Here is a 12,307-nt window from a genome sequence, read left to right as displayed (position 1 = left end):
GCCCCTCTCTTCACACGGGTGTGATTTTTAGCCTCAATTCCAGGGTACACACAGACACAGAAAGCTAGCGCCCCTCAAAAACCCCAAAAAGACGAGCGCCTTTGGAAAAACCACACCTGTGTGAAGTGAGGCGCTCTTATCATCTCATTCCGGCCAATGAGAATTAGCGTCCTTACTTTCGTCTTCAAGGTTCAAGGTTTCTTTATTTTGTCTCCCGATGGAGAAATTTGTCTTGGACCCCAAGGACCCGCCCTGCAGCATACAGATACAATACAATACAATACAAGACAACAAAGGCACACAGTGACCCGTACAACATTTAAATACCACACACCAACATACCTAGTGCAAAGGAGGGGAAGAACATCACCTCAAAACCTTCGACCCCTACCATGTCTGCCCTCTGCAAGGACTCTGTTAAGGAGTGTGATTGACAGAGGGACAAAGGAATGCTTGTACCTATTATACTTGCACGCATGGACCTCGTACCTGATGGCATTAGCCGATACTCAGGATATAGTGGGAGGGGTCAGACACAATTTTCTTAACCTGTCCAATGGTGGCCTGCTCAAAGATTTGTTTACACAATGTACACTCAAAACTGACCATTCATTGTCAATGGCATTCAATGTTTGTGTTTATACAAGCACTCAAAGCTGGACATCGGAGGGGCTAGTGCCACTCAATAAATCGGTAGTAAATGAGTTAAAGGAGAATTCCACGTCCCCAACAAAGAGGTCCAGGTGTTATTTTGTGCAAAAGTGCATTATTGGCTATTTCCCCTGATATAAGCCCTCAATGGGGGTTGGGTTTTTGTGCTAATTCACTTATTTCCATCGAAATAAGTATAGTAAAGTGTGCCGCTTGGGATACTATTTACATTATGAAGCGAGGATATATACAAAACAAATGATTTTTGAGCGATGGAAATAAGCGAATTAGCACAACACCCCAATGCCCCATTCAATTCAATGCAATTTAATTAAATTCATCGAGGGCTTATGATAGGGGAAATAGCCAATAATGCGCTTTTGCACAAAATAACACCTGGACCTCTTTGGTGGGGACGTAACAACTACAAATAAAGGTAAGAAAGCCTTCTAGCATGGAATTCTCCTTTAACTGAACAACACCTACTGTATGTGCTCTTAGCGAGCGTTCATTGAATTTAATCTTCTCACCTCTCTTCCCTTCCCATACCTTGTCTCTCTCTCTCTCTCTCTCTCTCTCTCCCTCTCTATGTCTCTCTCTCTTTCTGTCTCTCTCTCTCTCTCTCCCTCTCTCTCTCTCTGTCTCTCCCCCCCTGCTGCTCCAGGCTGCTGTCTGCGGTGTTGAGGACGTCGGAGGTGGAGTCCCGGGCAACCAGGGCCAGCCTGACGGAGCTGCTCAGTCCTCAGATGGGCAAAGACATCGTGTGGTTCCTCCGACGCTGGGCCAAGACCTACCTGCTGGTGGACGAGAAGCTCTACGAACAGGTGAGCTGCTTGTGTAGTGTCTGTAGAACAGGTGAGCTGGTTGTGTAGTGTCTGTAGAACAGGTGAGCTGGTTGTGTAGTGTCTGTAGAACAGGTGAGCTGGTTGTGTAGTGTCTGTAGAACAGGTGAGCTGGTTGTGTAGTGTCTGTAGAACAGGTGAGCTGGTTGTGTAGTGTCTGTAGAACAGGTGAGCTGGTTGTGTAGTGTCTGTAGAACAGGTGAGCTGGTTGTGTAGTGTCTGTAGAACAGGTGAGCTGGTTGTGTAGTGTCTGTAGAACAGGGGGATTCAGGTAGCTGACTCGCGGCATTCGCAACACCGAAGGGGTTGCGTAAAGACACGCCCCTGCCTGCCTCTGATTGGCTCCTACTACTAGTAAGAAGTATTAGGCACCTGTGGTGTGAAAAACATGACCCCAGACATGTTCTTCCCCTTCAAATGGCTGAAACTAAACTTGGGGAATAATGCTATGTTGATTCCCTACGTATATATTTGTAGTCTATTGTGTGTCTTTAGTTTAGGGGAGTAGCAGCCTGGCTTCCTTTCCAACGCGTCCCCTCAAACTGCTCTATGCGTTCTTTGGGTTCCTCTCAGATCAGCATCCCGTTCAGCACGGCGTTTGGCGCCGACACGGACGGGGCCCAGTGGATCGTGGGATACCTGCTGGAGAAGGTGATCAACAACCTGTCCGTGTGGAGCTCGGAGACGGAGCTGGCCAACGACACGGTGGAGCTTCTGGTCACGCTGGTGGAGAAGAGGGAGAGGTGAGGAGAACCCATGGGTTAAAGTTCTCAGTCGCCACCACTGATATCAGTCATTTGGATTCTGGAGATGCCAGCATTTCAAAGTAGTTTTGCTTATTTTAACCCATTTAGGCCTGACATTTAAAAAATGTCTTCTAAATCATTTTTCTGAAAAAAAAAACATGTCAGTAGTTTCCAATATTTCATGTCAAGGACTCCCAAAAATATATGTAATTGGCCGCCGACCCCCATCTGTAAATATGTAGTTCCAGGAACCCCTCAGAAGCAAAGACATGAGTTAAAACGTTCGATCTGAAAGAATATATATTCAAAGATTTGCACCACATTTCACGATTTTTCAAAAATAGCAGACCTACAAGTTCATAGCGCGCTATGAGCTTGTAGATCTGCTATTTTTCAATAGCTAAATTATAACAATGTTTAAAACACCAAAAGGGGTTCCCGCCCCAAAATGGGTTAAGATTAGATGCATTTCAAGTGGTCGAACTAGCATTATTTGCAGAAACATCTTCCATAAAACCCTAATCGTCCCTAATCGTCTCGAAAAGCAAACGTTAAAGCCTCAGTCTGTGATTTCTTCACCTGATTGGCAGTATGTAACGGCAGGAACAACATCACTAAAACATCTTGATTTCATTTACATATTGTGTTAATTGTTTAGGAAACGGCGCTAGTAGTTGTGGGGGCACACTGTTTCAGATTTAATTTCGATTGTAATCCATGAGAACCACACACACCCATTATTACAATCACTGCTTCTCCTACTTTCTCATGTCAACGACCCCCAAAATGATGTGTATTTGACCACGGACCACCATCTGAAAAAAGACTGTGCCAGTGAACCCCCAGAATTAGCCTGGCACTTTTTTTAAATGGTGATTCAAGAATAGAATAGAAGATTTGAGTTGAAATGTGAGGGGGAAAAGGAGGGGACCTGGTACAGTACTAGACCCATGGTCAATTGGTTAACTATTGTTGCGACTGTGGCTCAGGAGGTAGAGCAGGTCGTCCAATGATCCATGGGTCGGTGGTTCGAATCCCGGCTCCTCCTGTCTACATGTCGAAGTGTCCTTGGGCAAGACACTGAACCCCAAATTGCTCCCGATGTGCTGGTTGGTACCTTGCATGGCTTCCGCCGCAATCGGTGTATGAATGTGTGTGTGAATGGGTGAATGTAATGCACAATCTATGTAAAGCACCTTGGATAAAGGCACTATATAAATGCACCATTTACCATTTACACTCCCAACATTTGAGCACCTTTAACACTAACTGCATGGAACAGCACCATCTTGTGGTTATAGGGTGCTATAGCACTGCATGGAGATGGACAGCAAGGCAGAGCAAATCGACCTTGCAAGGAGACCTTTTACAATACAGTCAACTACAAAGTTCAGATATAGAGAATTATTTTACAGTAAACTACAAGGTTCAGATAGAGAACTTTCTTTGTATCGTTTAATCGTTTAATCAAGATGAGTTCTGTAGTAAAGGCCTGATAACGGCCAATGTCATGAATGTAGTCATCTAAAAAGTTAATTTGACACTACCGGCTTAGGAATCAACCATTGAGACCTGGAAAGCATCTTTGTCATTTTAGATTTTTATAGCATTTTTTTTTTACTAAAACTTAGGTTAGGATTTAGAGGGTGTTTTTATAATCGGCCTCAGGACAGGTCTAAATGGGTTAAAATGGATACATCTGTATTTCAACTACTACCCCCCCCCCCCCCTCTCTCTCTCTCACCCTCTCTCTCTCTCTCTCTCTCTCTCACCCTCTCTCTCTCTCTCTCTCTCTCTCTCTCTCTATGTCTCTCTCTATGTCTCTCTCTCTCCCCCCCCATACCAGGGCTAACATCGTAGTTCAGTGTGAGAACTGGTGGAACCTGGCGAAGCAGTTTGCGACCCGCAGCCCTCCCTTGCACCTGCTGTCCAGCTCGGTCCAGAGGACCCTGATGAAGGCGCTGGTGCTGGGAGGGTTCGCACACATGGACTCTGACGCAAAGCAGCAGTACTGGGCTGAGGTGAGAGGAGGACCAGGCAGGAGGCAAACCACCATCAGCAAATAAACCCCAGGGGTCTTCAACGTTTTTCAGCCCAACGGCCGCTTAGTTGAGAGACAGATAGATCCACAGACAGACAGACAGACAGACAGACAGACAGACAGATGAAGCAGTGACCCACACTGCTTATTGTATAACATCGTGTTGCAGATTCAACTTTTTTTCATAGATGTCTTTGTTTGACAGCACTATTATCAGTGTTTTATCAGATAATTAATGTTTATCGTTTCTATTCTCTTCAATGTGTCTCTTCGATGCGACCCATTGTGAGCTTGTAGCTCTGCTATTTTCAAATGGAAACTTGAAATGGGACTTTCTGCATAAGGAGTGCTTTCAATTTTGGTACCTGTAAATACATTTGACACCAATACGTTTGTCCTTTTTGCTCAAATACATTTTGAATTCCGTACTTTTACTTGCAACAGAGCATTTCTGCATTGCAGTATTGATACTACGAATGTTATACTTTAGCTATTTTTGGAGAAAAATAACGCAAAAATGTGGCACAAATCTTTGAATATAATTATATTCTCAACTATATAACTCAAATCTTTGCTTCTGGGGGGGGTGCCTGGAACAACATATTTTCAGATGGGGGTCGGCGGCTAAATACAGATCATTCCGTGGGTCCTTGACATGGAAAAGGTTGAGCACCACTGACAGACACATAGGGTTTTTCAGAAAACTGTCAGGATTTAGAAGGCATTATTGTAGAATCAGTTCTCAGGTCTAAATGGGTTAACCCATTTTGAGCGGGAACCCCTTTTGGTGTTAGCATTATGTTACGCTTTAGCTATTGAAAAATAGCAGATCTACAAGTTCATAGCGCGCCACCGAGTGGCGCGCTACGAGCTTGTAGGTCTGCTATTTTTGAAAAATCGAAGAACGACTGACATAGAAACATAGCTTTTTCAGAAAACTGTCAGGATGTAGAATCATTTTTAGAATCTGATCTCAGGTCAAAATGGGTTAAGTAAAAACTCGTGAGTAATTTTCTCCACGCGTCCCGTCCAGGTGTTGCACCCCCTCCAGCAGCGCTTCCTCAACCTGATCAACCAGGAGAACTTCGCCCAGATCAGCCAGGAGGAGGCGGTGAAGCAGGAGATCGTGGCCACGCTGGAGGCCCTGTGTGGCATCGCCGAGGCCACGCAGATCGACAACGTGTCCTCACTCTTCTCCTTCCTCATGGACTTCCTGTCCAACTGCATCGGCCTCATGGAGGTACGCAATGCCAGAGATTAAAATAGGGTGCATTTTGCATCCCAAAACGCAGTTTATAGTTAAGTTAAGTTGTTATATAACAACGACCTTTGCATCCACGGGATGCACTACTGTACTACTGTACTGTTTTTTATTCTAGTTTATTTTGCTAGCTTTAGTTATAATAATCATTTTGTTTCGTTTTCTACATGAATATAACCACATTATAACCATATAAAATTAAATTTTAAATGCTGCAATTTGTAAAAATGGCAAAATATGACTCCTAACGTCGTTGAAGTGGGAAATGTGCCTGTGACTCATTTCTAAAAGACCATCCCTGCATCCCGGGACTCATTACATTGAAAACCTATTTACATCACTGCAATGCTATTAGCGCAGTGGTTCCCAAAGTCAGGTCCTTGAGGGACCTGACTTTGATAGTTTGTAACCAAATGGACCCTTATGGGTCTGTAACTCTGAGAGTGTACAAATGGAACCAAATGGACCCTAACGGACCTAATGCCTAAATGAGATTTTGCAGACTACACATTGAGGCAGTGAAGGGCAACGGTGTCATCAACACTATCTAGATTTAGAGCTTTTATTCCTACTGGGGCCAGGGGGCAGTACTTTGTAGAAAGGCATACTGTCTCCCTTTAAAAATGAAAATGATGAAATAATTTGGATGTGAATGCGTGGTAACATTGTGGATATCCGTCTTCATGTAGCCCGCCTGTGACGTCAGTCAACTTCTCATCTATGATGTGTGATGCCTCCAAATGGGTTAGCGTCCTACGGAGCTGTGTGTCAAATGGAAATGTATTTGATGGTTGATTGATTGATTGATTGATTGAAAATTGTATTAACAGTTTGCAGAATTACAGTACATTTCAAGCACAAACTCAATACAAAGGCAATGGTACAAATACAAATGGTACAGCTCTAACTCATGCTCCTGTCGTCCAGGTGTACCACAACACTCCGGAGACCATCAACCTCATCATCGAGGTGTTTGTGGAGGTGGCTCACAAACAGATCTGTTACCTGGGAGAGGTACGTACCACATGGTGCTCTTAGAGGTTTGCAGTTTACAATTTAGGCATTTTAGCACACGCTCTTAATCCAGAGCGATTTACAGTAAGCAAGAACAACACATGGTAATGCATTAAATTCATACAAGTTAAGAAGCTAACATCCGTTTAACAGTACAATATCATACAATACAGTACAGTATGTCTACATAATCTAAATGACATACGTTTAGCCTTTGCATACACTAGTGCTAGGGCAAGTGGCACTTATTTGGCATTTTTTGCTATTTTGCCAATCTACATCGACACGTTGTGAGCTTGTAGATCGGCTATTTGAACTATTTTAAAAGGGCTTTCAAAATAGCAAAAAATTGCAAATAATTTTAGGGATAAGGGTAAGGGGTGGCGCAAGATATAGCCCTACAGGCCTATTCATAGTCCAGTTTTGGGGGAAGAGGTGACCACCGAAAACTACAACATGACGTCACGCTGCGGTGCTGGTCACCGCTCACACAACACATCTCGAGTTTTTACTAACCGCCGTTTCGGTGATCACCTCTCACCGACAACTGGACTATGAATAGGCCTTAAGTCCATGAAGCTGTGTGGCGTGATGCTCTCCTCTGTCTCTCTGTCCTTAATCAGACCAAGTCCGTGAAGCTGTGTGGTGTCCTCTGTCTCTCTGTCATTAATCAGAAGCTGTGTGGTGTGATGCTCTCCTCTGTCTCTCTCTGTCCTTCAGACTAAGTCCATGAAGCTGTGGTGTGTTGATGATCTCCTCTGTCTCTCTCTGTCCTTCAGACCAAGTCCATGAAGCTGTACGAGGCGTGCCTGACGCTGCTCCAGGTCTACTCCAAGAACAACCTGGGCCGGAAGCGGACAGACGCTGGGGCCGAGGAGGACCAGTACCAGGACCTGCTGCTGATCATGGAGCTGCTCACCAACCTGCTGTCCAAGGAGTTCATCGACTTCAGCGACACCGGTACGGCCTTCTGTCTGCACTCTGTCTGCACCCTGCTTCTAGAGCAGGGTGGTTTTCAACCAGTGGTCCTCCTGGGAGTCTGGGACCACCACCAAGTGGTTCCAGGTGGTCCCCAGCTAAATGATGAAGAGTTGGTAACCAAATGGACCCATGGATTTGGGGGAAAATGGAAGGCAGGGCAGTCAAATCTGCGTCATCTGCTGGGACATAAAAAGTGTTAATTGTGTGTGTGTGTGCGTGTGTGTGTGTGTTTCTGTTTGTGTGTGCGCGCGTGTGTGTGTGTGTGCGCGTGCATGTGCGTGTGCGTGTTCCAGACGAGGTGTTCCGAGGTCAGGAACAGGGTACGCCGGCCTCCAGCCGGACGGTGTCGGCAGCAGACGTGGTTCTGTACGGCGTCAACATCGTTCTTCCTCTCATGTCTCAGGACCTGCTCAAGGTGAGGCTCATTCCAAATCCCAGCCGGGTTGTGCTTATTAACCACGCTTCTGTGGCCAACGCTTATAACCACACCCCGCTTCTGTGGCCAACGCGGAAGGGCCTCTCGCCTCCAACAACTGCAGACTAGACCTAAATATATAACTCTATAGACTAGACCGCGACGAAGGCCCGCCGTCTCAAGCGAACTTGAGCCATGAAGTTCACTTAGATCTACATGCTCGTAGCGTGGCACTGCTATTTTTGAAACTTTGTCACAAATCTATATTATTTCAGAGCGAACGTTTTTAACTCAAATCTGGGGAGGTCCCTGGAACAACATATTTTCAGATGGGGGTCTGCGGCCAAATACAGTTAATTCTGGGGGTCCTTGACGGAAACATTTTTTTCAGAAAACTGTTAGAATTGGCCTCAGGTCTAAATGGGTTAGTTTTGATATGTGGTTCTGTCTGCTCCGTCCAGTTCCCCTCGCTGTGTAACCAGTACTGATATGTGGTTCTGTGTGCTCCGTCCAGTTCCCCTCGTTGTGTAACCAGTACTGATATTCTGTTCTGTCTGGTCCGTCCAGTTCCCCTCGCTGTGTAACCAGTACTGATATGTGGTTCTGTGTGCTCCGTCCAGTTCCCCTCGCTGTGTAACCAGTACTGATATTTGGTTCTGTCTGCTCCGTCCAGTTCCCCTCGCTGTGTAACCAGTACTGATATGTGGTTCTGTCTGCTCCGTCCAGTTCCCCTCGCTGTGTAACCAGTACTGATATTTGGTTCTGTTTGTTCCGTCCAGTTCCCCTCGCTGTGTAACCAGTACTGATATGTGGTTCTGTCTGCTCCGTCCAGTTCCCCTCGCTGTGTAACCAGTACTGATATTCTGTTCTGTCTGCTCCGTCCAGTTCCCCTCGCTGTGTAACCAGTACTACAAGCTCATCACCTTCATCTGTGAGATCTTCCCTGAGAAGATTCCTCAGCTGCCCGAAGACCTCTTCAAGAGCCTCATGTTCTCCCTAGAGCTGGGGATGACCTCGTATCCTCTCCCACTGTGTGTGTGTGTGTGTGTGTGTGTGTGTGTGTGTGTGTGTGTGTGTGTGTGTGTGTGTGTGTGTGTGTGTGTGTGTGTGTGTGTGTGTGTGTGTGTGTGTGTGTGTGTGTGTGTGTGTGTGTGTGTGTGTGTGTGTGTGTGTGTGTGGAGAACAGCAGTCATATTGACAAGATATTGTGTATTTTACTTCCTTCACATTTGTTATCGGTGATAATTATTAAAATTAATCATTCATAATTATTAAAAGTTTGGGCACATTTAAAAAAGAAAAATATTTTTTTTTACAAAATACAAAAACAAATAAGTACAATAACTGATCTAAAAAGCAAACGTGTCTTGATGCGATGCGTTGTGAGCTTGTAGATCTGCAACCTTTGCCTCAAAATAATGAAAGTGAACAAATAGTGCATGATGGTAACAGAATACTGTGCGTGCATGCGTTCTGCGTGTGTGTGTGTGCGTATGCATATGCATGCTTCTGTCTATGCGTGTGTCTGTGGATAAGTGTGTGAATGCATAAACGCATTGAGAACAAGCTGTGAGTATGTGAACGTGTGTGTAGCACCTTAACCGTGTTTCAGGATGAGTTCAGAGGTCAGCCAGCTGTGTCTAGAGGCTCTCTCTCCGCTGGCAGAGCAGTGTGCCAAGACGCAGGAGAAAGACACGCCCCTCTTTGTCGCCACGCGGCACTTCCTCAAGGTAAACAAATATATAGGAGCCTTAATTATTTTTGGGCCGGGTCCGTACGGACCCCGCCACTAGGGGACGCTAGGGGACCTTATCAGCCAGGTCCGTATATATATGGACCCCAACGTATACTATGTGTATATAATGGTTGAGCCCCACGGCAACTTTTAACATTGGTCCGGTTGCTATGGCAACGCCCCGTCAACACCAGCTATGGGACGTAAAATCTGATCACCGTTTACCTTGGTTACAAGCAGGATTTTCAAACCTCCATAAGTCGGAATCCAGGAGAGCTGTCCATGGTGGATCTTCTGCCATCCAAAATTCGGATGAAATTCATGTGCGCTTGTTATAGTGTTATATATAATGGTGTAAAATGTTAGAACAAATGAAAAGATGTTATTATACTGTACCTATTATAGATGTAACATATTGTTTCTTTGCATTGCCCACGTGTAAGTGAAGTGTCCGTGTGTTTGTATAGTTGGTGTTTGACATGCTGGTGCTGCAGAAACACAACACGGAGATGACGGTGGCTGCTGGGGAAGCGTTGTACACGCTGGTGTGTCTGCATCAAGTGAGTAGCACACAGCAACACGCACCACTGTTTGTACACGCTGGTGTGTCTGCATCAAGTGAGTAGCACACAGCAACACACACCACTGTTTGTACACACTGGTGTGTCTGCATCAAGTGAGTAGCACACAGCAACACACACCACTGTTTGTACACGCTGGTGTGTCTGCATCAAGTGAGTAGCACACAGCAACACGCACCACTGTTTGTACACGCTGGTGTGTCTGCATCAAGTGAGTAGCACACAGCAACACACACCACTGTTTGTACACACTGGTGTGTCTGCATCAAGTGAGTAGCACACAGCAACACACACCACTGTTTGTACACGCTGGTGTGTCTGCATCAAGTGAGTAGCACACAGCAACACACACCACTGTTTGTACACACTGGTGTGTCTGCATCAAGTGAGTAGCACACAGCAACACGTACCACTGTTTGTACACACTGGTGTGTCTGCATCAAGTGAGTAGCACACAGCAACACGCACCACTGTTTGTACACGCTGGTGTGTCTGCATCAAGTGAGTAGCACACAGCAACACGCACCACTGTTTGTACACACTGGTGTGTCTGCATCAAGTGAGTAGCACACAGCAACACGCACTGTTTGTACACGCTGGTGTGTCTGCATCAAGTGAGTAGCACACAGCAACACGCACTGTTTGTACACACTGGTGTGTCTGCATCAAGTGAGTAGCACACAGCAACACGCACCACTGTTTGTACACACTGGTGTGTCTGCATCAAGTGAGTAGCACACAGCAACACGCACCACTGTTTGTACACACTGGTGTGTCTGCATCAAGTGAGTAGCACACAGCAACACGCACCACTGTTTGTACACACTGGTGTGTCTGCATCAAGTGAGTAGCACACAGCAACACGCACCACTGTGTTCTGGCGATTTTACACTTGTTTGCATGCTGAAAAGAGCCAACCTAGAAGCTCACAATGCGTTGTGAGCTTGCTAGAACACCCGAGCACAACAAAACATAAGATTACTTAGTCTTAGTTCTACTGGATCTCTTCTCCACTAGTCCCTCCCGAACATTTTAGTCTAGTTTTTATTTGTTGACAAATAGCTACAATAATAATTGTAGTTTAGTTTTTGTCAGTGAAAGAAGGTAGTCGACGATATTTCTTCGTCTTAGTGTTTAACACTTTGTGTGCCCACGCAAAACTTTCAAAAAATCACTTTCACCTAGAAACTCCATTCACACTTTTTATAATTCAGCTGACTGTGGAGACACATGCTGGAACTTTTTTCTTTGAAATGTTTTATAGTTATTTAACTTAAACGCCCAATGCATTCTCAATGGCAATAACACAAACTTTGGCACCACGTATTAAGACCTGGAATGCATCTGTGTCACCTTAGCTTTTAACCACTTTAACCATTATTTGAAACTTTAGCTATGACGCCAGAAGCTAAAAATCGCTTCTGGGGGTCCCCGGAACAAAATATTTTGAGATGGAGGTCAGCGGCCAAATATATAGATATAATTCTAGGGGTTCTTGACATGAAAACGTTTGAGCACCACTGGTTATAGAAACAGTTTTTTTTAAACTGTTGAGCGGCATGAATGTGACGTCGTGTCCGGGTGGGTTTCGCCCCCATGCAGGCCGAGTACGCTGAGCTGGTGGAGACTCTCCTGGCGTCCCAGAGGGACGCCGTCATCTACCAACGCCTCGCCGACGCCTTCAACAAGCTGACGGCCAGCAGCAGCCCGCCCACCATGGACCGCAAGCAGAAAGTGTCCTTCCTCAAGAGCCTGGAGGAGTTCGTGTCCAACGTGGGAGGTCTCCTCTGCGTCAAATAACCACTGGAATAAACGCCACTATATTATTACTATCCACCCTCCTTAACTCAACCACCAGGGCCCCCAAAACCTCCCCCCCCCTGAATAACTATGGGTAGAAGTCAAGACCCTCTGAGATAAACCCGCACTGGTCTCAAGGAACACTTGGGTCTCTCTCTACCGGTAGGGGAATCCCTGTGTACCCTCTTCGGATCCCACCCTCCACCCCCCGTGGTACCGCCGTGCCCACTGACTCCACCC

At 45.7% G+C, this 12,307-nt stretch overlaps 1 protein-coding gene across 1 annotated transcript in view; it reads left to right on the top strand.

Moving 5' to 3' along the window:
- xpo4 (exportin 4) overlaps positions 1–12,076 on the top strand; it is an 80,005-nt gene extending 67,929 nt beyond the window's left edge. The window contains exons 14-24 of the mRNA XM_079517538.1: positions 1,316–1,475; positions 2,067–2,236; positions 4,086–4,260; positions 5,314–5,520; positions 6,469–6,555; positions 7,335–7,515; positions 7,830–7,951; positions 8,837–8,967; positions 9,564–9,681; positions 10,154–10,246; positions 11,870–12,076. Of these exons, the coding sequence (XP_079373664.1) occupies positions 1,316–1,475; positions 2,067–2,236; positions 4,086–4,260; positions 5,314–5,520; positions 6,469–6,555; positions 7,335–7,515; positions 7,830–7,951; positions 8,837–8,967; positions 9,564–9,681; positions 10,154–10,246; positions 11,870–12,067 (1,642 nt within the window). The 3' untranslated portion in view covers positions 12,068–12,076. The remainder of the gene's footprint in view (positions 1–1,315; positions 1,476–2,066; positions 2,237–4,085; positions 4,261–5,313; positions 5,521–6,468; positions 6,556–7,334; positions 7,516–7,829; positions 7,952–8,836; positions 8,968–9,563; positions 9,682–10,153; positions 10,247–11,869) is intronic.
- Positions 12,077–12,307: the final 231 nt, after the last annotated feature.

Source organism: Electrona antarctica (genome assembly GCF_951216825.1).
Source record: "Electrona antarctica genome assembly, chromosome: 13".
Taxonomy (NCBI): domain Eukaryota; kingdom Metazoa; phylum Chordata; class Actinopteri; order Myctophiformes; family Myctophidae; genus Electrona; species Electrona antarctica.
This window is presented reverse-complemented; position numbering and strand designations above follow the sequence as displayed.